Here is a 26,450-nt window from a genome sequence, read left to right as displayed (position 1 = left end):
TATATATATATATATATATATGATTATGTACATACATATATAAAAGGAGATAAATATGCATGTAGGTATATATATATATATATATATATATATATAATATATATATATATATATACTTCCATTACTGCTATATATACATGTATATAAGTACATGCATTTGTATTTGCATCTATACATATATATGTGTGTGTGTGTGAGTGTGTGTGTGTGCGTGTTTGCGCGCGTGTGTGTGTGTGTGTGTGTGTGTGCGCGCGGTTACGTATAAATATGTATATATGCTTGTAAAGTTGGTTTGTTTAAAAAAAAAAAAATGACAAAACCCTGGCAGAATCCTGTCACAATTTTTCAAAACCTCCCAAGAGAAATTAAAATCCTTCCAAGAAGATTGATATGATTATCAGAAAGTCTTTCCAAACTCCGGCATCGCGACCCCTCTACCCCCCCCTCCCGCGCCATGGCCACACCTTACCTCCAGAATTCTGTCAATTATTTGGCCCACTCCCTTATTTATAACGTTCTCTCCATCACTCCTTTTGATTTGCTTCTTATTTTCTTGAATCTTTATTGTTTTCATAATTTTATTTCTTATTTTTCAAATTTTAAACGGTCTTTCCTTATCCGTTATTCTCTGATTCCTCGCTTCTTTTTCATCTTTTCTTTGTTTTGATTTCTTGCTTACACTTTATTTGTTTCATTCTCTGACTTCGACTTTATTTTCATTATTTCTGTTTTTTTTGTTGCACAGTTTGTATTTACTTATTATCATTCACATTGTTTTAAATTCATCCAGTCTTGTTATTTTTAAGCTTATCTTCGAATTTTTTTTAATTTATTTAATAGCAGGTCTCCCGACGTTGCCCAGTCGTAAAATACGCATAAATATTATATTTTAATTCATACAGAAAACTAGACATGTGCATACGAGTATTAGGTTTTTTTTTCTCTAAACAGTTCACTTCTAGTAAGTAAATTTGCACCCATTTAGCAACTCTTTCTTCGAGACGAAAGGGTGTTCCACATGTCTGAATACCCTATATACCAAATTCCAAGTCTGTATATCAAAAATTCGTTGAGTCTATAGGTTTTGAATTGTCCTCAAACATACCGACTAACTTTCACTTTTATAGATATACTAGCAGATGCACTCGGCGTTGACCTGTATTAAACGTAAAATTAAATTTATTTTTAAAAAACTGAAGTAAAAAAAAAAATCGTAAAGAAATTGAGACACATGCATGCAAATAACATTTTTTTTTTCTAAACGGTTCACTTCTTGTAAGTATAAAAAGAATACCAGAGTTGGACTCGAAACCAAAACCTAAAACAATGAGTAAAGTACGATAACCATTAAACCAGCTTGACACGTTATTTTAAAAAGTGCTTTTGAAACTGATTATATTAACATAAAGACTCTATTATGTTAACCATTCACACATGCGCCGTCGTGAAAGGGGTAACACACAGATAAAAATTCGATGACTCGCACATACTATTTTTTCAATTTAGTTATATTATCATCCCTTTTTTTCGGATAAAACCAATTGAACACTTTTCCACATGTCAGATTTCAAATCTGTAGAGAAAAATCGTTGAGTATATAGGGGAAAGTGTCGTCAAACACACATTCTCAGTTTTATAGAAAAATACATTATTGAGTTCACGCTTGTCAAGACCAACAAGTCACTCGAGTATAAAGGTTAATTATAATTGACACGCACATTAACATTTATACTCAAACAAAATTGAGAATTCCTTATAATGGTTGAAACAGCAGAATCTGATTGTGACCGAGGCTAGCTCAGCAAGATCTGTTTAACAATGGGCTTGAAAAAGGGCAATGTGATAGTCAGCGGGGAAGCAGCCACTTGTTATTGTGTACCCAAGACGGGCACTGCTTGTGAAGAAATATTGCTCCTTGTTGGGAAATACACACATACACACACACACACACACGTGTGTGTGTGTGTGTGTGTGTGTGTGTGTGTGTGTGTGTGTGTGTGTGTGTGTGTGTGTGTGTGTGTGTAAGTACATTATGTTTGACTTATTAGAGATGTCAATTTTGTTGTCAGGTAAATCAAACGCATACAATCTGTACTATTTTAATATCTCGTACAATACTATCGAGTGTATACCTATATATTATTACAGGTAAATATTTTCCAGAGGTGAAACAACCAATAAAGTTTTAACGAGGTTCATACACGAGTGCTCAATACCGTCCTAGGACAAGATATGCTTTTTTATTTGTTTTACATAAGCATTTAAATGTCGCTACACATTATTATGTATGTTGCGGTCAGCAATTTACAAGAAATTAGAAACATCTTTAGACAATATAGCTAATACAAAAGTAAATCCGTAATACTCTGATACGAACTTTACTTTTTATAAACAATATCGCTAGAAGAGTTCTCTAGTTACTTGTAACTCCTGACCGAAACATACTCATGACTGTGTAGCGATATAGAAATAGTTGTGTAAAACAAATAAAGAGTATACATATATATATATGCATATATACATACATATATATATATATTAGTGAATAAATGACAAAAAAAATATATTCACAAAATTCATGATGTTGACCATCTTATAATTTATTCCTTTAATTCAGTTGACATTTACAATTCTTAAGACTATCTGTCTCGCAGCGCAAAATCAATAACTTAATTGTTATATCAATCAGTGAATCTATTATGCCCTTAACCTTTCAGAATGAAATAGCAACAATTAATCCATCAAAAGGAAATGAAGTGTGATTTGACAGGATTAAAATCCGAAAATTGGAAGAAAATCTGCATATATCCTTAATATGTTTCCATTATGCCATTTTGAATGTAATTTTTTTTTCCATTTATTCACTATATTGCTCTGTAATTACACTGAGCTCCTAAAATAAGGATTGGTATATATTACAAGAAAAGATATTTCTACAGAAATATATATATATATATATATATGTATATATATATATATATGTATATGTGTGTGTACATATATATATATTTCTACAGAAATATATATATATATATATATGTATGTGTGTACATATATATATATATACAATTCTACAGAAATATATATATATATTTCTACAGAAATATATATATATATGTATATATATATTTCTACAGAAATATATATGTATATATATATATATATATATTTCTTCAAAAAAAAAAATATATATATGTATATATATTTTTTCTACAGAAATATATATATATATATGTATATATATATTTTTCTACGGAAATATATATATATATGTATATATATATATATGTATATATATATATATATTTCTACAGAAATATATATATATATGTATATATATATTTCTACAGAAATATATATATATGTATATATATATATATTTCTACAGAAATATATATATATATTTATATATATATTTCTACAGAAATATATATATATATATATATTTCTACAGAAATATATATATATATATATATTTCTACAGAAATATATATATATGTATATATATATTTCTACAGAAATATATATATATATATGTATATATATATATTTCTACAGAAATATATATATATATGCATATATATATATATATATATATTTCTATAGAAATATATATATATATGCATATATATATATATATTTCTACAGAAATATATATATATATATATATATATTTCTACAGATATATATATATGTATATATATATTTCTACAGATATATATATATATGTATATATATATATTTCTACAGAAATATATATATGTATATATATATATATATATATATATATATATTTCTGTAGAAATATATATATACATATATATATATATATATTTCTACAGGAATATATATATTTCTACAGAAATATATATATTTATATATATATATATATATATATATATATATATATATATATATATATATATATATATAGTTTTGACTTATTGGCTTTAATTTGAATCTAAATACGAAATCTACTATATATTGCATCAAAAGTGAATTCCACTCCTGTGCTTTGGATTCATTGGGGTAGGTAGTGCATATAAACACTGCAATAATTATTTGTTTCGATTATTCATATGGTTTTATGTTTCTGCGAAATTTTTATATCTCCATTTCCTTTTATCAGCATTTCAAAGAAAAAAACGATATCCAACTGTTTTCTCGGGGAATATGCATTTGTTGCTAATGAGTTTTTTGGGGTGAGCTACCGCTATTCAACGAAACACGTGTTAGACGTACTTCATAAAAAATATGAATACAATATAATTACTGTGAATTAGATTCACCCTTTGGTTTAACTAATAATATTTATATACGTACGTGTGTGCATAAGCATGTATGTATGTGTATAAATGCATGTAGATGTCACTAACGTGTGCGTATTTATACGCAGATGTGTGGACGTACATATTTCTATTCATACACACACATATGAGTATGTTTTATTTGTTTGTTTGTTTTTTAATAATTTAAGTAAGAGATGGAATACGACCGCATCGCACCAGCCCTCAAAGACTTTCTTTGTGTAATCTGACCCCATACAGTTCCATCAGTGTAAAGTTTCGAGTATCGTTACTTCTAAAATTTTATTTGAGATTGTTTTCCTCTTAGCGGGCTCTAACATATCAACTACCTAAAGCGAAGTAGAATTTTTACTAGGATCGTTTGAAACCAATAGTTTATTTATGTTAAATCATATATGCATGTTATAAACACTTTTTAATGGTTAAGTCTAGTACTCGTGAGTTGTTTGGTCAAGTAATTTTAGAGTTTCTTCGCTCAAATCTAGCGTTATAAAGTTAGATTATAAGGATTCATCGTTTATATCACGAGTTGGTTCATTAGTTAGTCAAATCAACATTATTATATTTAATAATTCGTGTTCAGCTTATAGATGTTTGTTGTTCAAATCTAAATTGAGAGAACAGATCTAGATTATAGGGATAATCATGGAAGACTGGACTGCTTGGTCATAACAATTTTGATTATAGAAATTGGGAGTTCAAAACTAGTGGCTAGTCGTTGCAACTGTAGTCGTTGAATCTTGATTATATGAGCCTGTCTGCAGCTAGTCTTTATTTGTCTGCTGTTCCCTGGGGTTTGGGTTTAAGAGAAGGCATGATTCTACGTTCGGGATATTCATTTCTCTAAAAAGAGACATGTTAGATTTGGAACAAAAAAGTACTTATTGCTTACGTCACGATTTCTTTTGTGCTGATTGTAGACAGAAAAGATACTCCATTTTTATCCCAGCTTGAAAATAGGAAATGTTGGAATACTCTAAACGATGGAAAATGTGTAAATGTAATCAGCCATTGTTTATTTACACCAGCATTGTTTCTGGGCCTTATTGATTTTGGACTGCAATTGAACTTACCGTATTCTTGATCATGGTATGTTTGTCTTGTGAAATCCTTGCGTCACTATTAATACCCACTACACAAGCGATCATTTCAAATTATAGCAATCCTGACAGCAACAGAAATACGGCTCGAATTTTCATTATTATTATTATTATTATTATTACTATTATTATTATTATTATTAGCAACAGCAGCAGCAAGGAGACTCAACTGAATAAGAACCAAGAAATATTCCACCCTCTCATACATTTATTGTCATCCAAATCGGTGAAATCGCCAAATTTTTAACCAAGTCAATTGATTGCTTTTTCTAGTAAGGGGACACCCCACAGTGTATCGGAAGGAAGCTTCACATACCTCCTCGGAGTGACTTAGTTCACAATACATTGTAATCTACATTGCACCATAGAGAATCTACTGCTGATTTTATTAAATTATCTGAATATAACGGCTTATAAACTTTGTCAAAATAGGAGTTCCTTTTAAATCAGATTTTGTTAATTATTGTTTTGAGCGACATTCTGATACAGAACCTACATAAAACAAACACTCCGAAACAGATTAATACCTTCATATGAAATTTCATAAAAATCGTCCCAACAGTTTCCGCGGCCATAGGGAACGAACTCACATACGGAGAAAGTTTATTTTATATAATTGTAGATATATCCATTATTATTATTATTATTATTATTATTATTATTATTATTATTGTTGTTGTTATAATTATTGTTAGCATTATTAACATTAGTAGCATTATTATGAGCAATATCATTATTTATTTGTTTAAAAGGGTTACTTGTTATTGTTATCATTTCAGGAAAACACTTCTAAACAGAACAGCAACAATAAGATGACGCTATCCACATTGTCAACCTCAAGCTGTCACAAAACACTGACAACTGAGCTTTAATTGGCTTACAACTTAACGAGCTGACTTAGAGTTGGGTTGGGTGGAAAGGCGCAGGACTTCGTGATGAAGTGGGGAGGGGTTAGATCATGGGGTATGGTTGGAGGGACGAATTAGAAAACGTAGCAGACTGTCCTTTGTTTTTCGGTTAGGTTAGAGAGCAAAAGAGCGAGTGAGAGAATTAAGCACGTGATCTAACTTCCCTTAATGGGATTTGTCCCCCCCCTGGTACGCTTCAACCCCGACCACTAATCGAATGAGATTGATTTTGCTGACTGTAGAACATGGCAATCCAAAAGGTACATATTCTTGGTAGGATTCGTCTCTTTTGACAATATATATATATATATATATATATATATATATATATATATATATATATATATATATATATATATAAGTTATGAACAGTAAATAGAGCCCGAGCAAGGCTGGGCTGAACTGCTCGTATATATATATATATATATATATATATATATATATATATATATATATATATATATATATATATATGTGTGGGGGGGGTTAAAAAGTTTGATCCATGTCCAGGTAACCTAAATATAAATTTCGAAGTGTTTAGATCCAAAATTTGAAGAGGAGTTTGCTATTGTCTGCAAGGGTCAACTCTTCCAACTCTGACCTCTTGGCAGCCAAAATTTCCCCCTAAAACTGATTGAAAACTTGCTACATGTCTGAGTAACCTTTTCGTAAAATTTCAAATGTTTGAACCCAAAATTTGCTGAGACAGTAAAGGTAAAATCTTTGGAACTTTGACCACTTGGTAGCAAAATTTTCGGCCCAAAACCGATTAAAAGGCTTGCCCTATGTCTGAAATTTCAAATGTTTAGACTAATAATTGGCTGAGAGGTGAAGATTTTAAAACTTTAACCCCAATTTTGACACCTTAACATTTGCTTTTGGTCTCTACTCAAGTTAAAATAGTTATCCATGTCCAAGGAACCTACATCTAAAATTTCTAATATTTAGACTATAGATTGGCGGAGGAGTTTAGTAGAGTTTTCAAAGGTCAACTCGTTGAACTTTGACTTCTTGACAGCTAAATGTCTGGCCGAAAATCGATTAAAGAGATTTCCCATAATCTCAATAGCCCTTATGTCAAATCTCGATTCTGTAGACGGAAAATTGGCAGAGTGATTTGGTAGGGAACACAGACAAACACACACAGACAATTTCATATATATATATATATATATATATATATATATATATATATATATAATGATTAAAATAATGAAAATAGTATTCCGACGAAATGGAAAGCTACAAAAGGAACAAACTAATTTATGTGCTCATCAACCTTTCGTCTTTATAGCAAGACTTCTTCTGGATGAATGAAATTAAGAAAACAAAGAAGCAAAGCAAATATTTCAAAACAGATTTTTGATGCAATGAAATGTAGGACCTTGACCCGTTTCAGAAACGAAATACGTCGTTGGACATTCAAAGGGGGGGGGAGGGCATAGCGTTGTGAAAAAGAATATGAATTGCATCATATCATCTTCAAATATATTAACGGCTATATAGCGTTATAAAAAATACTCTCTTTCCCAATTCTATGCCCCCCCCTTGTTTTGGAATTTCCGCTGACTTTTTTTCATTTCTGAAATAAAACAAGCTAATACATTTCAATGCATTACACTATAAAAAGAAGAGGGGAACGGCTTCGATTATCTTTATTTTAAATATATTAAAATAAAAAAAAGAGGAATAGGTTGGTCGTTCATAAAAAAAAGGTGAGATAGAGAGATGGCGGGAAAATAGTCAAAGAACAAAGGAGAGAAACAGAAAGAGGAACGGATGGAGAGATTTCGAGCGATTGAAGTTTTTATATAAAGATTTCACACGCTTTAGAACGTCTTCTAGTTTTTTTTTTTACCAGGTAACGCCGGGTGGCCTTGCTAATAGTGTATAACTTGTCAGTATAGGAAATCCAATTTTAGAACAAGTTTAAAATCAGACTCTTTATGTAAACATTTATATCTAGATTTGTGCGCAGTACGTGCAATTATTCTCGGTCATAGTCGAAAGCAGCAGATTTTTATTGCATATACAATTACTGTATACGCAATCAATTCATAAAAAAAAGAATTGTTTAATTTCTAAATTCGATTATCTGAACAAATAAAAGAAAAGCTTGAAAAACATAATGGACACTTTGTATCGTTATAACCCATACGCCATTAAGAAATAGCAGATTCTCTTTGGAAATAATAGTTTCCTTACATAATGTATGGAACAGGTCAAAAAGAGTGAATCGTTGAAATGTTGGTTTATTCTCATCTTATTTTTAATAAACTGCCATGCGGTGTTTAGGGCATCGGTCAACTCATAAAACCTAATCGTTTACAGCCCAAAGAGAAGCGGCTTGTTTCGATACACAACGAAAAGAATGTGCATCGTTATTAAAAGCCCTTCATCACACAAAGCCTCTAAGCAGTTTCCCCTAATTATTCCGGGTGTCGGCTTTCTTTTCGTTTTCTTGATTTTTATTTTTATTATTATTTTGAATATTGTCGACGTTAATTTCGTGAAATCACGGACAACAAAAGCCGTGAAGTATCTTCATTAAGACGAAAAGGAATTAAACAAGCTTCGATCTTTGTCGGGAAAGTGTATGTGGGGGGAGGGTCAATAAGATATTTATGCTAATCAAAACATTAGCGATAATGGCACAGTTCAAAAGGCGGCGAGGGGTGGGGACAGGATGGAATATCCATAACGAATATAACTAAGAGAAAAAAAGGGTGGATTTTTTTTTTTTTTTTTGTGGGATGAGGAAAAGCGCGGGCTTTATTGAGAGACCGTAAGAAAGGAGGAAGGCACTTTTGTCCGGTAAACAAAAAGAAAAATATAGAAAATAGATAATAGAGTAAAAGAAGTTTGAGAAATAAAGGAGTAAAGAAAAGAAGAACGATGGGGAAAAAGAGATGGGAGAGAAAGAAAAGAAATAAAATGTCAGAAATGGAGACGAAAGAGAAATAAGATGAAGAGGAAAAGAAAAGGAAAAAAAACTAAAAGAAAGTATCAGTAAGGGAAGAGATAAAAAGAGAATAATAAATAGATATAAAAGAGAAAAAGAGAAATAGAAAAAGAGTGGAGGAGAATAAAAATGTGAAGGAAAAGATAAAATAAAAGATAAAAGGTAATGAAAAAAAAGAAAATGGAAATAAAATGGAGAAAAACGTCGAAAGGAAAATAATGAAAAAGAAGGGAAAATCCATAAAAAAAATGGGGAAAGTAAAATAAGAGGAGGGGATAGAGGAAAGAAAAGTAAAGGGGGGGGGCATAGAGAAAAGAAAAGAAGAGCAAAAAAAATATAAGAAAGAAAAATAAAAAACAAAAAGAGAGAAAGAAGCAAAAAATAAAGAGAGGGGGGTATGGAAAACTGAAGAAGAAGATAACAAAGAAAAACCAATAAAAATAAACCAATAAAGAAATAAAGAATGAAATTAGAGATGACAATAAACAAACAAAAAACAGAAACCGGTATTTTAGAGAACTGAAAAAGAAGAAAGAAGATACGGGAAAGAAGGGCATCTTCTGTCTTTGCGATAATAATATGTTGTTCTGATCCACGTATTACATCAAGTGGTTTTACCCATTGTCTGGAGCGATTTCCATAAAGAAAAATAAAGGAAAAAAAAAGAAAGTAGAGGTTTAACTGAATGAAGTCGAAAAATAAAGAACAGAAAAAGAGAGAGGAGGAAATAGAGGAGAAGAGAGAGGGAAAGATATACTAGAGTAAAGGTCGAATTAAGATGAAAAATAGAAAACCAGCGAGAGGGAGTGAGAGGAGAAGAAAAGAGAGAGGGGGTGAGTAAAATAAAAAGAAATAATAAATATGTGCACAAGAGATGGAAGAGAAGAAACAATGCACTTATTGATGATTAAAGATGAAATATAGAGGACAAGAGAGAAAGAGAGAAAGGAAGACAGAGAGACTAGAATATATAAGCCAGATTAAGAAGAAGAAGAAGAAGAAGAAGAAGAAGAAGAAGAAGAGGAGGAGGAAGGGAAAAATACAGTACAAAAACGTACTAGCAAAACAAAGTTGAAAAATAGAAAATTTAAGAGACAGAAAAGAAAAAGAGAGAAGATAGGAGAGTGGAGAAGAGAGAGAGGAGGAGAGAGACTAGAGTAAAAACCATAAAAATATGACAAATAAAGAATCAGAAAGAGAAAGAGAGAAAGAAAGAAAAAAGAGGGGAGAGAGAGAAGGAGAGAGAGAGAAAGGGGAGAGAAACCAGAGTAAAGGCCGCATAAAGATGAAAAAAATAGAGAACCAGATAGATAAAATTCCTCTCCAAACTACAAAATACTGCTGCTTGTATACTAAGCAAGTACCTCCTATAGATACTTTACCTCCAAGATGACTGCCTTGTCTGTTTTGCATGACAAACCTTATTATTTTTTACTTAAATTCTCTTTCTCCTGATCACTAACAAATCAAATCTGCTCTACTTCCTAAGTTGACACTAAACAAATCCGTCTCCCGTAACTTAGATGGGTCCTTGCTCTCCGCCCTTGACCTTAACAAACTCGCAAATCGATACCCATTAACACCTAAAATTTCCTAGGCATGCTCCCGATTATAACTCCCAACCCATAACCAAGCTTCTAAGTAAATACTTACTAGCCTTAGTCCAATACATTGACTTAAAGTAATCTATAATGAACAGTAACCGTTAATATCTCTTTATTAAGAGATAGTATTGCAATAATTATTACACAAACTAAACCGGTACTCATTGAAATAAAAACTTCCGGATATTAAGAGAAAGGCGAAGTCATTCTCCTTAGTTGTAGTCTAAAGGCAACTTACTCAAATTGTCTAAAATTCCATGCATTCGTATACAATACTACTTATCCATCCATCTATACTTTTACTATACTTACAGAATATGCAATAACCTATATCTATCAGGTATAACTGTACTCCATTTCAAATGTTCTCTTGTCTCTATACTGAACATATCTAATCTTTCAGTCTTACTAAATGTCCGGTTTGGGCACCAAATCAGAATTTCTAATAGAAAGTAGATCATACTCTAGCACTTTATCCTAATTCCTAAACCTACTAAACCATATCTAACCATACATTCCTAAACCTACTAAACCATATCTAACCATACATTTCTAAACTTACAAAACTATATCAAACCATACATCAACTCGACTCTCTCGATCCAATACTGTAGCAAATTTAACTGCTTCCACTGCATGAATTTTTACGTATGCCCTCTCTCAGTATAAATGAAAATGGACAGCATAATAATGCCCTTTTTAAACCACACTTGAGGAGTGAAAATCTTCTGTAGAAGCTAACCTAAATGCCCGATTTTCCAGGAGATATTAACCTAAATAACCAATAAATATTAACTACCCATGCGGGGTCGCAGAAATACCTGGATTAGGACCCAGGCGCGGGACGAACCCCCTCGGAGCTGATGGACCCGTAGGTCTTCCCAGGCCATCCGTCTAGGAGAAGGAAAACTCTGAAACTAAACCTAGGGGAGGGAGGCCTCTTCAGTCCTGGACGACAACCTTCCTAGAGCTGGTGACTCAAACAAATCACCGGTTGGCAAACCTAAACTGCTTAAGGAGGAGATAGACTCTGTCTATCGCTCGGCTTTCATACTCCTTCTTTGCCTATTGGCCAGGCGTAGAGGTACTATCACAGGGACTCGCTTGAATCACCCAGTGGTTGACCTTGTTTCCTGACTAGGGTAATGAACGCCGCTTTTCCCCACTCCTGCCACATCCCATCCCCCTAAACTGGACACAGTGGGGTGCTTCAGTGCCATATATGTCAGTGCAGTTGGACTGGGCTGGCTTTGCCTAATGGATTGAGGGTACCGGATTGACAGTTCCTGGCTGCTGTTTCCGACTGATAGTACAGGAGCCCTAACTCTTTGGTAGCGCTTAGAGCGGCTGCTCCATCAACAGTTGTAAAATATCGGGATGTTTGTAGTGCCATGTCGCGCATGGAAAGGGACCCTGCACTCATCCCCGGTGGGCTTTCCCGAGGCCACAATCCTGTGGGTGAGGACAGCTGATGGTCTACTTGTATTGCATGTCTGGTATTCTGCACAACTACTTGTCCAGCACCCCCTCACTCATCCACCCTAACTGAAACTTTTAAATAAAACAAAATGAAATGACAGCTCAAGCAAAAGTTACGTTTAAACCAGGACCAAACTCAAAGAAAACCAACCTGCCTCCTCCCTTGAGGCTTGCATTTACTAATATCCGCGGGCTTAGAACTAACTTAGATGATGTTGAGTCATTTCTCCTTGTAAACACCCCGGATATCTTAGCATTAAGTGAAACTAACCTTCACTCCTCCATACCCTCTAACCACTTTAACATGCCTGGTTATCTCCCACTCTACCGTAAGGACTCGGACAGACATATGCATGGACTTGGAGTCTATATTCGAAACACCCTCCCCCTAACTAGAGAAATAAAACTAGAATCAGAGGGCCAGGCCTTTATGTGCTTCAGACTAAATATGCAACACAATATTAGCTACTTATATTTTCTCTACCGCTCTCCCTCAAACCAAGACTGTACCCTAATAAACAAAGTCTCAGACAGCATAGATATAGCACTCTCCCTCGATACTAGCGCACAAATACATGTATTTGGTGACTTCAATGTCCACCACAGTAACTGGCTAGGATTCTCAAATCACACAGACGTAGCTGGTAGCGCCACATATAGCTTCTCTATATCTCATTCCCTATCTCAGATGGTTACATTTCCGACACGTTTCCCAGACCAGCACGATCAACATGCCTCACTTCTAGATCTCTTTCTGACAACAGTTCCCAATGACTGTACAACAAATGCCCATAGCCCACTCGGGAATGCTGATCACGCTGTGATAATGGTAGAAATCAGCCTAAATTCTCGCCCTAAAACTGAAGACCCACTACTCAAAACAACGAGGTATTACAAAAAGGCTGATTGGGAAGCCATCAGGGAGCTCATCAGAGATGCCCCATGGCAAAATATCTTTACTCTTCCAGCGGAACAGTGTGCAAATGAGACAACTGAATGGTTCAAAACTGCTATTGAAGCACATGTTCCCGCACGGAAATACTATAGCAAGCCCCACTCCCCCCAATGGTTTACTTCTGCTTGTGCAGCTGCCATTTGTCAAAGGCAGCATGCGTTCCGCAGATTCAACCGACATAAGTCCAGCTCAAATAAACAGAAGTTTATAGAAGCTAGAAATAATTGTAAGAGAGTGATAGACACAGCTAAGTCAGATTACTCTGAAACCACCAGAAAGCGCATCGAAGCACAGAAATTAGGAACCCGGGATTTTTGGAAAATCTACAACAGCGTAGTTAATAATGGACAGTCAATTATTCCCCCACTAACAAACAATCATGAGGTTGCTTGCACGGCAACTGACAAGGCTAATCTGCTTGCCAGTCGGTTTGCCTCAAACTCCACACTGAACTCGGTACACCACTCACTCCCTGATTTTCCTCTGCGAACAGACGCCACACTTGACGACTTGAAAATCACCCCTTCTCAGGTACATGCTATTATAAAAAACCTAGACACCTCTAAAGCATGTGGACCAGATCTCATCCCGGCTGTGCTATTAAAAAAATGCTCTGCCGAGGTTGCTCCAGTTCTGTCCAAACTTTACAATAAATGCCTTAACGAATCTTGTTTTCCCGACTGCTGGAAAACCGCCTCTGTGGTACCAGTCTTCAAGAATTCTGGTGAAAGAACTGACCCACTAAATTATCGCCCCATTAGCCTCCTCCCGCTTTTCGCCAAAATATTTGAGTCCTTAGTTAATAAAGCCCTAGTCCAGCACCTAACAGCTGCTAAACTCTTGACTGACAAACAATATGGATTCAGGCAAGCCCGTTCAACAGCAGATATCTTAACTGTAGTTTCTGAACGTATATACCGTTCATTGGATAAAACAGGGGAGGGTAGAGCGGTGGCCCTTGATATATCTAAGGCTTTTGACAGGGTATGGCACGATGGTCTTCTAAGGAAAATTAGATCATATGGAATCACTGGAAGAATTCATAACGTAATTAAATCCTTCTTAAGTAATAGAAAAATCAAAGTTGTCCTCGACGGACGTACATCCAAACAATATGACATAAATGCGGGAGTGCCTCAGGGGTCTATCCTTGGACCTCTATTGTTCCTGATATTCATAAACGACCTCCCTGATAATATTGTTTCGGAGATGGGTATATTTGCCGATGACACCACTCTCTATAACACATATGAGGGGAAAACAAATGAACACATATCCAAGAAAATGGCAGAAACACTAGAGGATGACCTCCAATCCGTAGTGGAATGGGGACAAAAATGGTTGGTCTCATTCAATGCTGCTAAGACTAAGCTTGTTTCCTTCAATAACTACAAGAAACCTTCTCTACCACCAATAGCAATGGCCAAGAACACATTGCCTGAAAGTACTTCTTTTAAACTCCTCGGCCTAACGTTTACAGGGAATATGAACTGGAATAGATACATTGAGAGCATTGCCAAGGCTGCTGCAAGGAAGGTTGGCTCCCTCTACCGTGCTAAAAAACTACTTACGCCTGCCAGTATCCTATACCTCTATAAGGCAACCATTCGCCCATGTATGGAGTACTGTTGTCACATCTGGGCTGGTGCATCTGCTGCTTGTCTCTCGCTCCTGGACAGGGTTCAAAAAAGAGTCGCAAACCTGATAGGTCCTGAACTGTCATCTGGGCTTCAACCTCTGTCCCATCGACGAGATGTTGCATCCCTCTGCCTGTTCTACAAATACTTTAATGGTGAATGCTCTGACGAACTGCAAACACTTGTACCTCCCCGACGTAACTACCCCCGACAAACCCGACAAGCTACTAAGTCTCATCCCTTTACAGTGGAGATCCCTAGGTGCAAGAAAGCCTTTTACTCCAATAGTTTCTTCCCCAGAACTGCGGGTCTTTGGAACTCCCTTCCGGGATTCTGCTTTCCCAACTGCAATGATATGCAGAAGTTCAAGTGTAATGTTAACAAACATCTTTCTACTCTTCTCCCTTCATAATGACCCCGCTAATTAATTCCCTAATAGTAGCCCCCTGCTTCAAAGTGGCACTGTGCCTTGTTTGGGGTGAAAATTGAATAAAATAAAAAAAAAAAAAATAAAAAAATAAAAGAGAAAGGCGAGACGGTAAAATAAAAAGAAATAAGTGTTTGCACAAGAGAAAAAAAGGAGAAGAAACCAAATACTTGTCGATGATTAATACGATTGTCATTATTGCAAACAATGTCGACTGTTTTTGTCCATGATATTTATTTATTTATCTATTTATTTGTTCGTTTATATCCTTACTCGTTTTGAAAAAAAAAAAAACACCCAAAAAAAAAAAAAAAAACTTCCCCCATCGGCCTTTATTGTATTCATTTTGACTCTTGGATTGTCTCCCTTTGCCAATGTAACTCTTTTGAAAGGAAAGGCTTAATTCGTTTTCTGCCTTTCGCTTTATTACCCCCCTCTCTTACTAATCAGAATGTTTTTCTGTGCATCGCCCGACCCAATTGACCCCTTAATAATGTCGAAGAGCGCTGTGGGTCTGAAGATGTAGAGGGGATGAATAAAACGAAGAAGTAAATGAATGAACACAAAAAAAGAAGCAGCATAATCAGACTGTTGGTTCGGTAACACATACGCCCTTGTAGAGAAAGGGGGCCATGAGAGTAAAGTTGACTGAATTGATTTAGAATTTCGCGCGTATGAAACGCCCTTACGACTTGTCTTGATTTGCGCCGGTCAGTCTTAATTCAATTTCTAATAATCGATGCACAGTAACTAAAAATCAGAAGTGGCTTTTTTTATTGTTTATTCAATGCTATCATTTTGATTCATACACGCCCAAACATACTTAGTTCCAAGCCTCAAATCCAGGGATAAGAGGTTAAGGTCTGCTATTCGTGGATTACATCAAGACGTAACTACTTTGAATACCCATCCGCAGGCCGTTTTTAATTCTGAGACATGCGTTGACCTTTGCATCTTTTCTCGGCGTTTTACTGAGAGCATACTTAAGGTATTTCATATCGCCAGAACTCAAAATGCTTAAAAGGGATAATGGATGTTTGGAAATATTTAACAGAGATGAAATATTGGTGACATTACTGAAGTTATGGATTTAAAACAGTTTTAATTTTCGAATTAGTAATTAATTTTCCGTTGTGTGTTCGGCTTATTACACAAACTTCCTCTTCGTGTTTCATCTCAGACTTAAATTAAAGTTGTGCGGTTAGAAAATCGTTGCTGATATACAATGTAACTATATAGACTTCAAATTTTTTTTTATATCTATCTTTCTATATATCTAATAAGGTGAGAATGTGTGAGGACACTTCTCAATCTATATACACAACTCATTTTTAATCTGTAGACTTGAAAGTTAGAACATAGGGTAGGCAGGGTTGCGAAAAACTTTTTTAATTGGTTTTCATCCGGTAAGGCGTCAAAATTGAAGGGGTCAAAATTGAAGGCGTCAAAATTGAAAAATTGGTGCAGGCGGGGGGTCATCGAATTTTTAGCTGTGAACTGTTTCACGAATGCGTATGTTAAGAATAAGTAGGTTTGAAAACACTTTTAATGGAACGTGTCAAGCTGGCCTAATAGTTATCGTACTTAATTCACTGCCTTCATGTTTTGGTTTCGATCTCAGCTCGAGTATTGTTTTACTTACAAGAAATGAACTGTTCAGAAAAAATATAATACTCGTATGCACACATCTCAGTTTCTTTCCGAATTTTTTTTTTTTTTACTTTATTTTTTTCAAATTAATTTAACGTTACATGTAATACGAATGATATTTCAGTTTATAATAAAAAAGAATACTGCAATAATTAAAATATAATAATTATGTGTATTTTACGACAGTGCAATGCCAGGCGGCCTGCTAGTATATATATATATATATATATATATATATATATATATATATATATATATATATATATATATATATATATATGGTGACCAAAAAAAAACGGGCCCCAACTTTAATTAGGCCCCGTTTTTTAGTGTTTTGTGCGAATGAAATGAAACTTTGGTCATAACTAGTTTATTATATTCAAAAACATCACATCAAAACACTAGGGTATTTGGCCTTTTTTTCTCCGTTCTACAGCATATGTTCTAGATGGCCTCCATTTAACTTTTGTTTTTTTTGGGTCACCCTGTATATATATATATATATATATATATATATATATATATATATATATATGTGTGTGTGTGTGTGTGTGTGTGTGTGTGTGTGTGTGTGCGTTTGTCTTTGAGAGAGAACATGATAACCGGGACAATGTGCAGGTTAGAATCGAATAAATGGCTGTTGGTTTTACGGCATATCAACTCTTTTCGGGTTATTAAATATCGACGGCAGTCAGTTTGGAAAAAGGTTTTATGATTCAACTTTTGCATATCCTCAAATTATTATTCATGATGTTTGATTTTGTGAAAGGAAAAAAACAATCACATCAATGTTTGATGCATTTTAGGAAGCCAGCCTCTTCAGAGTAGGCTGATCTGATAGCAACAGGTAGAAATAGATAAATAAACAATCAGATTAATTTAACGAACCTCAGGAGACAGAATACCGATTAGAGTCGATGTTTTATCCTAATAACGTCCTTTATCAAGAACAAGGCCGATAGCCATTAGTTGCGTGCTCTCGTGTAATGAATGAATGCGTGAATGTAGGATTGACATGGAATTCTTAAAGATAAACTAAAATGACCGAAAAATGGGCTGAAATGAGTTAAATAAATAAAAAGTAAATGACTTAGAATGACTTTAATGAACTTAAGGATGAATTGAATGACCGTAAGCATGACTTGAATGCTTAAAAAATAACTGAAATCCTTCAAAAACAACTTGAATGACCTGGAGAATGACTTGAATGGCTTTTGGACTGACTGGTTATAAAGTGGGTGATCATTTTACATTAAATTAATACAGAAAAGTGACCCCCCACTTTATATCACAATATTTACAGCATGTAGTAAGAACAGATTCTTGGCCAAAAGGGCAAGAAAAGCTTAAAAAGCTAAGAACAGCATCTATTAACAACATACCTTTGATCTTAACCACAAAGGTCAAGCACAAAAGTGTTACTGCCCGACCGACCGACCGACAGAGTGACTTAAAGAGTCGCTTGCACGCGACTAATAAACATGCTGAATAAACAGAGTTAATATTTATACATAAAATGCCGTACTGAAAGTAAGAAATCTTTTCTATGTACGTGTGTGTGCGCGCGCGTTTCCGTCTGAATGTAATCGTATTAAAATATTTTAGGGTTTATTGCTGCGTTACTTCGTCACTGCAAAAAAAAACATTAAAGAAAAATAGGAATTGCATTCTTACTTGGTACGCTTCCGTTATAGCCAGTTGGGGAGACCAGAGGTGATACACCAACCGTTGAACTGGAATAAATTTGACTTGTACTGTACGTGGTTGCAGGAGCTGAAAAATGAAACAGCACACGTATTATTTCTAGATGTATGACACATATACCGACATTTTACATATCATTTTAGTTGTTTTATATATATCTATTAGTGTTGAGACGATTAATCGGAATCGGAAAAATCGGAAGATTTGGGGGTATCGGAATCGGTATCGGAATCGAAAAAAATGATGCCTATTTTCCGATGCCAGAGCGATTCTTTTAATTGGCTTTTTTATTTGATTTTTTTTTTCAAACCAAAATCTTCCATTGCTGGCAATAATGATAAAATAATAAATATTTATTGATTTTTAATTTCAGTAAATCTAAAATCGATAGATAATCATCCACAAGTGTATTTTGATGTTTAGGAAAATATCTGTATATTTAACATTTGTTTTTACAAAAATCGATGGAAATAACAATCTTATAGTTACATAATTAGAGATTTATAAAGAATCTGAATCGGAATCGGTCATTGTATCGAAATCGGGAAAATATTGGAATCGTCTCACCACTAATATATATATATATATATATATATATATATATATATATATATATATATATATATATATATATATATATATTAACAAAATCAAGACATCAAAAAATGTATTGATAGCAACAACTAGTGTATTTCATCGTCCGTTACGATTGTTTCAAGACCATTCGGACAAATTCAAACCCTATATTGTTTAAAAAGTTTCACAAGTACAGCCTATTATCAGACGTTTTGAAAAAAAAACACTTTTACAATGAACAATATGATCTTTGCCCGCATCTCCATTATTCAAAGTGATGTCTTGATTTTGTTAAAACAATATATGAATGCTCAATTACAAAATATGGTAATTTTTAACATTAAAATTTAAGTCTTCTCGTTCGGACTTAAAATTTATTGGTATATGAACAGTTACAGAATTATCAATTGTATAAACCCAATAAAATTCGGAATACTATAAATAAGTCATATGTCATCCATAATAACTATGCAATCTCTACAACTACGTACCTAGAAATCAGATCTATTAAAGCTGTTATAGTGATATGGTACAAGAAGGAAAAAGAAGTTAGTGACTCAAGCGGTGTTGTATTAAACAGTGTCAAGAAGAAAAAGATAACCAAATATCAAGATCTTATGTAGGATATGAAAAAGAAACTGGAATCTAAGGAAGATCTCCATTATTCGAGTAGCTATAGGAGTAACCGATCTAATGGAAAAGAATTTCAATATTTACCTGGGAAATATACCCGGTGAACGAAGTTCAAGAAAGGTGCAAACAATTGCACTTAAAGAAACGGTTAAAATCATAAAAAAGTTCTCTCGGCTTAAATTTATGAACAATCATTCTCTGTTAGACAGGTTCTGTATTAATTTAACGTTGCACAAATCTATTTACTTTCAATTAAAAAGGTTGAACTCTAAAGGATTTAATTTGGAATTTATTTTTTTTTATTTGAATTTCAATATTTTTGTTTTGTTGCAGAAAGTAAAATCATGTAATAAATGGAGCAAGGAAATATCTCAGTCGAAACCCTGCTATTCCAAACAGTTTTGACAGAATGAAAATTAGGGTTCGCATTTTAGTAGAAAAAGGGATAAAATAACGAGTCAAAGGAGCTGAAAGATAAGAAAAGGTAATAGATTAAACAATTCTGAAGAACAGGTGCTCTATAATAGTATTTATAGAAAATACTGAGACTAGCAACATCACTTCTGTAGAAAAGAAAAAAAACGGGTGGGACTAATCAAATTAGAGACACGTTTCTGCACCTTATCAAGACCCTTAAATGGGACAGAAATTCACCAAGCTAAATATACCAACAATACTCTATACATGATCTGATAATAGATTTGTAAAAAAATAGAGACTGTCCTCAGTGTTTTGAGCAATACATCTATGGAAAAATAGTCAAGAAGAAGACCAAAAAGCACATCGGCCGAAACGTCGTTGTTGATTAGTTTTAAAGATTAGATTGACTAAGTTATGACAGATCTCAGCAGCAAGTTTCATTTAAGAGAATCACGTTTGTTCATGGTTATAGTCCGACATGCGACGGGTTAACCGTTATGGTAGCCTTTTGTCATACAATCGTGAAGAATTCGGACGATCTTTGCCCGCATCCCATTAATTGAAAAAAGAACTCTCCTCCGCCCAAACACACACGGAATATCCTGCGATTTTGACACTGTCTACGTTCTGTTGAAACGGATAGTTTGAAATCGCGCCGCATAGACACATTTTAATCGACGGCTCTCTGACAGCTCTTCTCATTTCGCTGGTAATTTGAGGGTTAATTGTTGTAACTGGGATAATTCATCTCGAAAAGCCATTCACGCGAGCGCAAGTCAGGCAATCGCGAGATTTGTCAAAAGCGAAACGAGAGTAGACATTCTAACGCAATATCACTACTGAACCCGCTTAATCTTTCCATAAACACGCACACACACGTAAACATGTTTAGGCTTATTTTGCACAATACTGGCATCCGTTTTTCTTTGCTCTTCCATAGCGTCTCTATCGTACATGCTATATATTACTCTTGTCGTGAAAGGGAATAGCTTGCAGGATATGTCGAAGCTCGAGATAGTTGGGATGAGAAACGATAGGAGATGAAAAACAAAGGGACGAGAGTTGGGCACAGCATCTAAATTCGGTAATCAATTATCAAAGCGAGGCTCGTCTAAATACAAGACTACGTTCGATCGCCTCGCAACTCTTGCTTTTCCCTATTTTTGTCACTTAATCCTCACACTCCATCAGTGGGGGTTCGAATAAAGACTTGCTGTTTGCTGGATCACTTGCTTTCTTTAGTAGACACATGCAAATATTCCAAATCCTTACAAAATATCCAGCTCTTATTTTTTAAAGTTGTTCACATCAAACAAGCCTATTCCTACTAGAACATAAGGGTCTGCTATGTTGGAGAATACCTACAAGACCACTATGTATGAAATTAAGCAGCGAGATATCTTAGGTAAATCTATGCTTGTTAGTACAGTCAGGGTTCAAAAGAGAGTCGCAAATCTGATAGGCCCTAAACTGGCATCTAAGCTTCAGCCTCTGCCCCATCGTCGAAACGTTGCATCCCTTTGCCTGTTCTACTAGTATTTTAATGGTGAATTCTCTGATGAACTGCAAGCACTTGTGCCCCCACGACGTGAACACCTTCGACAGACCCGACAAGCTGCAGAGATCCACACTGTAGAGATCCACACTGTAGAGATCCCTAGATGTAAAAGATCTTTTTACTCCAGTAGTTTCTTCCCCAGAACTGCTAGACTTTGGAATTCCATTCCAGGTCACTGCTTCCCCAACTGCACTGACATGCATAAGTTCAAGTGCAACGTGAACCAACATCTTGCTGCCCAAATCCCTACATAGTACCCCAGTAGATGTTTCCCCTGATAGTAGCCCCCTACACCAAAGTGGCAATGTGCCTTGTTTGGGATGAAAATGTAATATAAAAAAAATAAAAATAAATAAAAAAAGCAGAGAATTGAAACGTCTAACAGTTAGAGGCTAGAAACCATAAGAGTAGAAAGCTTTCCGGTATCCAAAAAAATCTACAAGAAAGTTGATTTTGCTGCTTATGGCATTTAATCGCTGTGTTACCGTGATATATTTATAAGTAAGGTTTGAAAATATATATGGCAATTAATCTACACAGAATTTTACGCGTTCCATTCTCGTGATAATTCGTCAGGCTATTTCATGATATTTTGAAATGATTTCAGATTACAGTTAGATAATAATTTAAAATTAAAGTACATATACATACTAGTATCAACATTTATAAGACAATCTCAACCAGAGAAAACATTTCATGATATGAAATAGAGCAGTAGTATAAATGAAAATTTGGAATTAAATCCATTAAATCAAATGATTTACGACAAATTTATTATTCGGAAATAAATACTAAATTTTAAGCTTTTTCCTTATATGATGTGAGCCATTTATTAAAAATTCACGAAGAAGGAAAAAAAAAACTTTAAATTTGTATATTCCTTTGCGGAATTTAATTCCAAATGTATATATACATATATATATCTATAAGATAAAGCTAAATGTGTGTATGTGCGTGTGTGTGTGTAGTCACGAATAGGCTCCTATATGGTTGACTATTTTAAAAACTGATTACATATAATAATAGAAAATGTATCGAGCCACAGGAATGGGTATGTTTGATCTGGCAGAACGGCGGTTCATTAAAATTGTGGGGTCTGCGTTCGCACCTGGTCCACAAAGTATGGAAATAAAAATTAAAAAAAAAACGTTTACAAGTGTTTTTGATATAGATGTACATAAGGATACTTTGATAAGTATGTTTTAACTTAGATAGGGATGGTATAATAAAAATTGTGGGGTCTGCGTTCGCGCCTGGCCTCCATAGAATGGAAATAGGCACAAACTTTAATAAAGACTTTTCATATCTATCTGCGTAAGTATACTTTGGTAATTTTGTTTCAGTTTGAAGAAATATGGTATAATAAATTTATTGGGTGTTCGCTCGCACCTGACCTCCATAGAATGGAAATATGTCACAAAGTTTAACAAGGTTTTTTTTTTAATATAGATCCACAGAATATTATGATAAGTGTTTCAGTGTGAACAAGTATGGTATAATAAATTATGGGGTGTATCTATTTTATTTTTACTTTCATCCTATTTTGCTTTGGTTTTGATACCCCCAAATTAAACCCAAATTTACAACTCTTCCATTTCATAATCTATCATACTTTCATAAATCAGAGTCCATTTTCTCTAGGCTGCTTTTGAACCCATTAACGACGGGTACTTTTGCTAGTGTATATATATATATATATATATATATATATATATATATACACATATATATACACACATATATATATATACACATATATATACACACATATGTATACACATATGTATACACACATATATATGTACACATATGTATACACACATATATATACACACATATGTATACACACACATATATATACACATATATATACACATATATATATACACAATTATATATATTCATATATATATACATTTATATACACATATATATACATACATATATGTACACATATATATACACATATATATACATACATATATATACACATATATATACATACATATATGTACACATATATATACACATATATATGCATATACACATATATATACACACACACATATATACACACACACATACACACACACATATATATACATATATATATATACATACATATATATATATATATATATATACGCGTGTGTGTATCTTTAATAGATCTATCATCCTCATTATTTTATTGGTCACTATTGAAATATGCCACCAGTGTAATATAAATCCAAGTGAAATGTGGTTTTATGTTACAAAAATTAAATCCAAGTACATTGTCTTCTTGGTACAAATATGCGCCAAGTTCTCACACAAAAACGTGAAAAATCAGTATAAAATGTTGAGCGCGTAGATCTTATGTTAACGATGGCAATGTTTACAAAATAATATAATAATTCTATATTATAAAGATAACGATTCCAAATTTGTCATTATACAGAGACTTATTTACTTTCCCGTTTGGGCCAGATTCCTTCCGTGTGTCCTGTATTATAGATTGTGGGGAACCATGGGTCCCTAGTGCCTTCACACTGTATAGGCGTGCGCCACAAGCTCGTAAAGAAATTGCTGAATTCTTAATTGTTACACATCGAGAAAGAAGGAAACCCGCCGTCAGAGGAAAAGGGAAGTTTCTTGGAGTGATGGCTTGCTGGGTAGGGGCGTGTGATGAGGGTCATCAAATCGCACAGGCGAAGCCCGGTTAGCCGCAGTTCCTACCGTTTTTTTTTCTTTCCATAGGGAGGGGATGCGATATCTCAAACAGTTTTCTGGAGAGGGAGAATAACTTGTTTAAGTATAGTCTGAAACTAAAGACAGTAAGGCTCACATTGTCTGTGTCAATTTATTTTATTGCATGTGTTGTGACACCGATATATTCGCAATTAATTCGCATGTCACAACAATCAGGCCTTCTTACTAGTCGGCTGGGTGGTGATTGGGCGGGGTAGGGCATCCACGTAAAGCTTCCTACGAGTAAGCGAGAGGGCAAATGAGCGGAGGGGGAATTTGTGCGAAACACTATCTTTCTCTTCCTTTCGCTCTCACCAAGCACCCAAAATACCCCTTGCCCAGCATCATCTTTCGACTCATCTCTCGAATATCTTCCTGATTCCGTCGAATATTACCACCCAGTTCCATATCGTCAAGACGCACCCACGTAACCACAATTCGGCCTCCCAGACAAAACGGCAAAAGAAAGGATTTGTTGGTCCGCGTCTTCTAACATATGTTCTTTGTTTTTATTTTTTGTTTAAGATTTTCATATTCAATGGTTTTGTAGATAAACTGATTAATTTCCAAAATATGTACATCCTTTAAATCAGGACTAACCCTGGAAAATTTAATATCCAGAACCTCAGTAGTCTAAGTTCTATAGTAAAACAACGCTTGCCATTGTATTACGCTTTATCTTATTGTAGTTTCTTTTCGCGTGTTCTCTTTCATTGTTTAAAAGAGGGGCCAATAATATCGCAAGGTAGTCCAGCTAAGTACGTGCAGGTGGAATAATTACTGATACCAAAGGGAACGTCTTCGCCTGATAGTTATAGCTTAACTAAAAATATGTATTAAAGAAAAAAATAGTTTTTTATATTCTTTGTTGAATAATAAATTTCTCGTAATTTAATTTACTGAAGTTAATTACAAATTCATATCCATATATATATATATATATATGAGATAGAGAGAGAGGATTTATATTAGATTTTACATAAACAGTAATGTGTTGCTACACAGTCATGAGCATGTTTTGGCCAGCTAGTAACTCGTAACTAGAGAGCGCTTCAGGCGATACAGCTTATACGAAAGCCAAGTCTGCTCATGTAAAGCTAATATAAAGTATACCTTGCCCTATTTCGGTATTGAGCACTCTTGTATTAACCTCGTTGAATTCCATTGGTTAGTTTACATATGAAAAATGTTAACCTCGGATTATATATATATATATATGTGTGTGTGTGTGTGTGTGTGTGTGTGTGTGTGTGTGTGTGTGTGTGTGTGTGTGTGTGTGTGTGTGTGTGTGTTATGATTTTATATGACAAAAATTAAATAGAATACGTTGTTTTTTTATTGGTATAAAAATGCGTCAACTTTCAATACAGGAAAGTTTGTTTTTTTTTTAAATCCGAATGTAGATAAACTAGGTAATTTCCAAAATATTTACATCCGGTAAATGAGGACTAACTCTAGAAAATTTAATAAATATCCAGAACATCAGTAACTCAAGTTATATATTCAAACAAATTTTCCTATATTATTATGATATTATATTATTATAACATTTTTTCGTGTGATATCTTTTTCGTTATTTAAAGGAGAGGACCAATTATTTCGAATGTATTCCAGCTAAGTATTTGGAGATGAAATAATTACTGATACCAAATGAAAGGGTATTATTCAATGTTCTCTCCTGATCGCTATAGGTTTATTAAAAAGTATCACTTATGGAGTCGTAGTAGAATGGAGCCATGAATGGATGATAACATTAAATGCTATTTAGAACAAACGTCTTTCCTTTAACAATTATATAAAAAA

The 26,450-nt window shown here is 34.1% G+C and overlaps 1 protein-coding gene across 12 annotated transcripts in view; it reads right to left on the bottom strand.

The window, feature by feature from the left end:
- Positions 1-26,450, bottom strand: part of LOC145284464 (uncharacterized) — a 763,119-nt gene that overhangs the window by 43,222 nt on the left and 693,447 nt on the right. For all 12 annotated transcript variants that reach the window (XM_080133299.1, XM_080133300.1, XM_080133301.1 and 9 more), the window contains one exon: positions 18,704-18,802. In XM_080133299.1, the coding sequence (XP_079989425.1) occupies positions 18,704-18,802 (99 nt within the window). The remainder of the gene's footprint in view (positions 1-18,703; positions 18,803-26,450) is intronic.

This window comes from Euprymna scolopes, chromosome 9, assembly GCF_053919585.1.
Source record: "Euprymna scolopes isolate OS-2025 chromosome 9, ASM5391958v1, whole genome shotgun sequence".
NCBI classification, from domain to species: domain Eukaryota; kingdom Metazoa; phylum Mollusca; class Cephalopoda; order Sepiida; family Sepiolidae; genus Euprymna; species Euprymna scolopes.
This window is presented reverse-complemented; position numbering and strand designations above follow the sequence as displayed.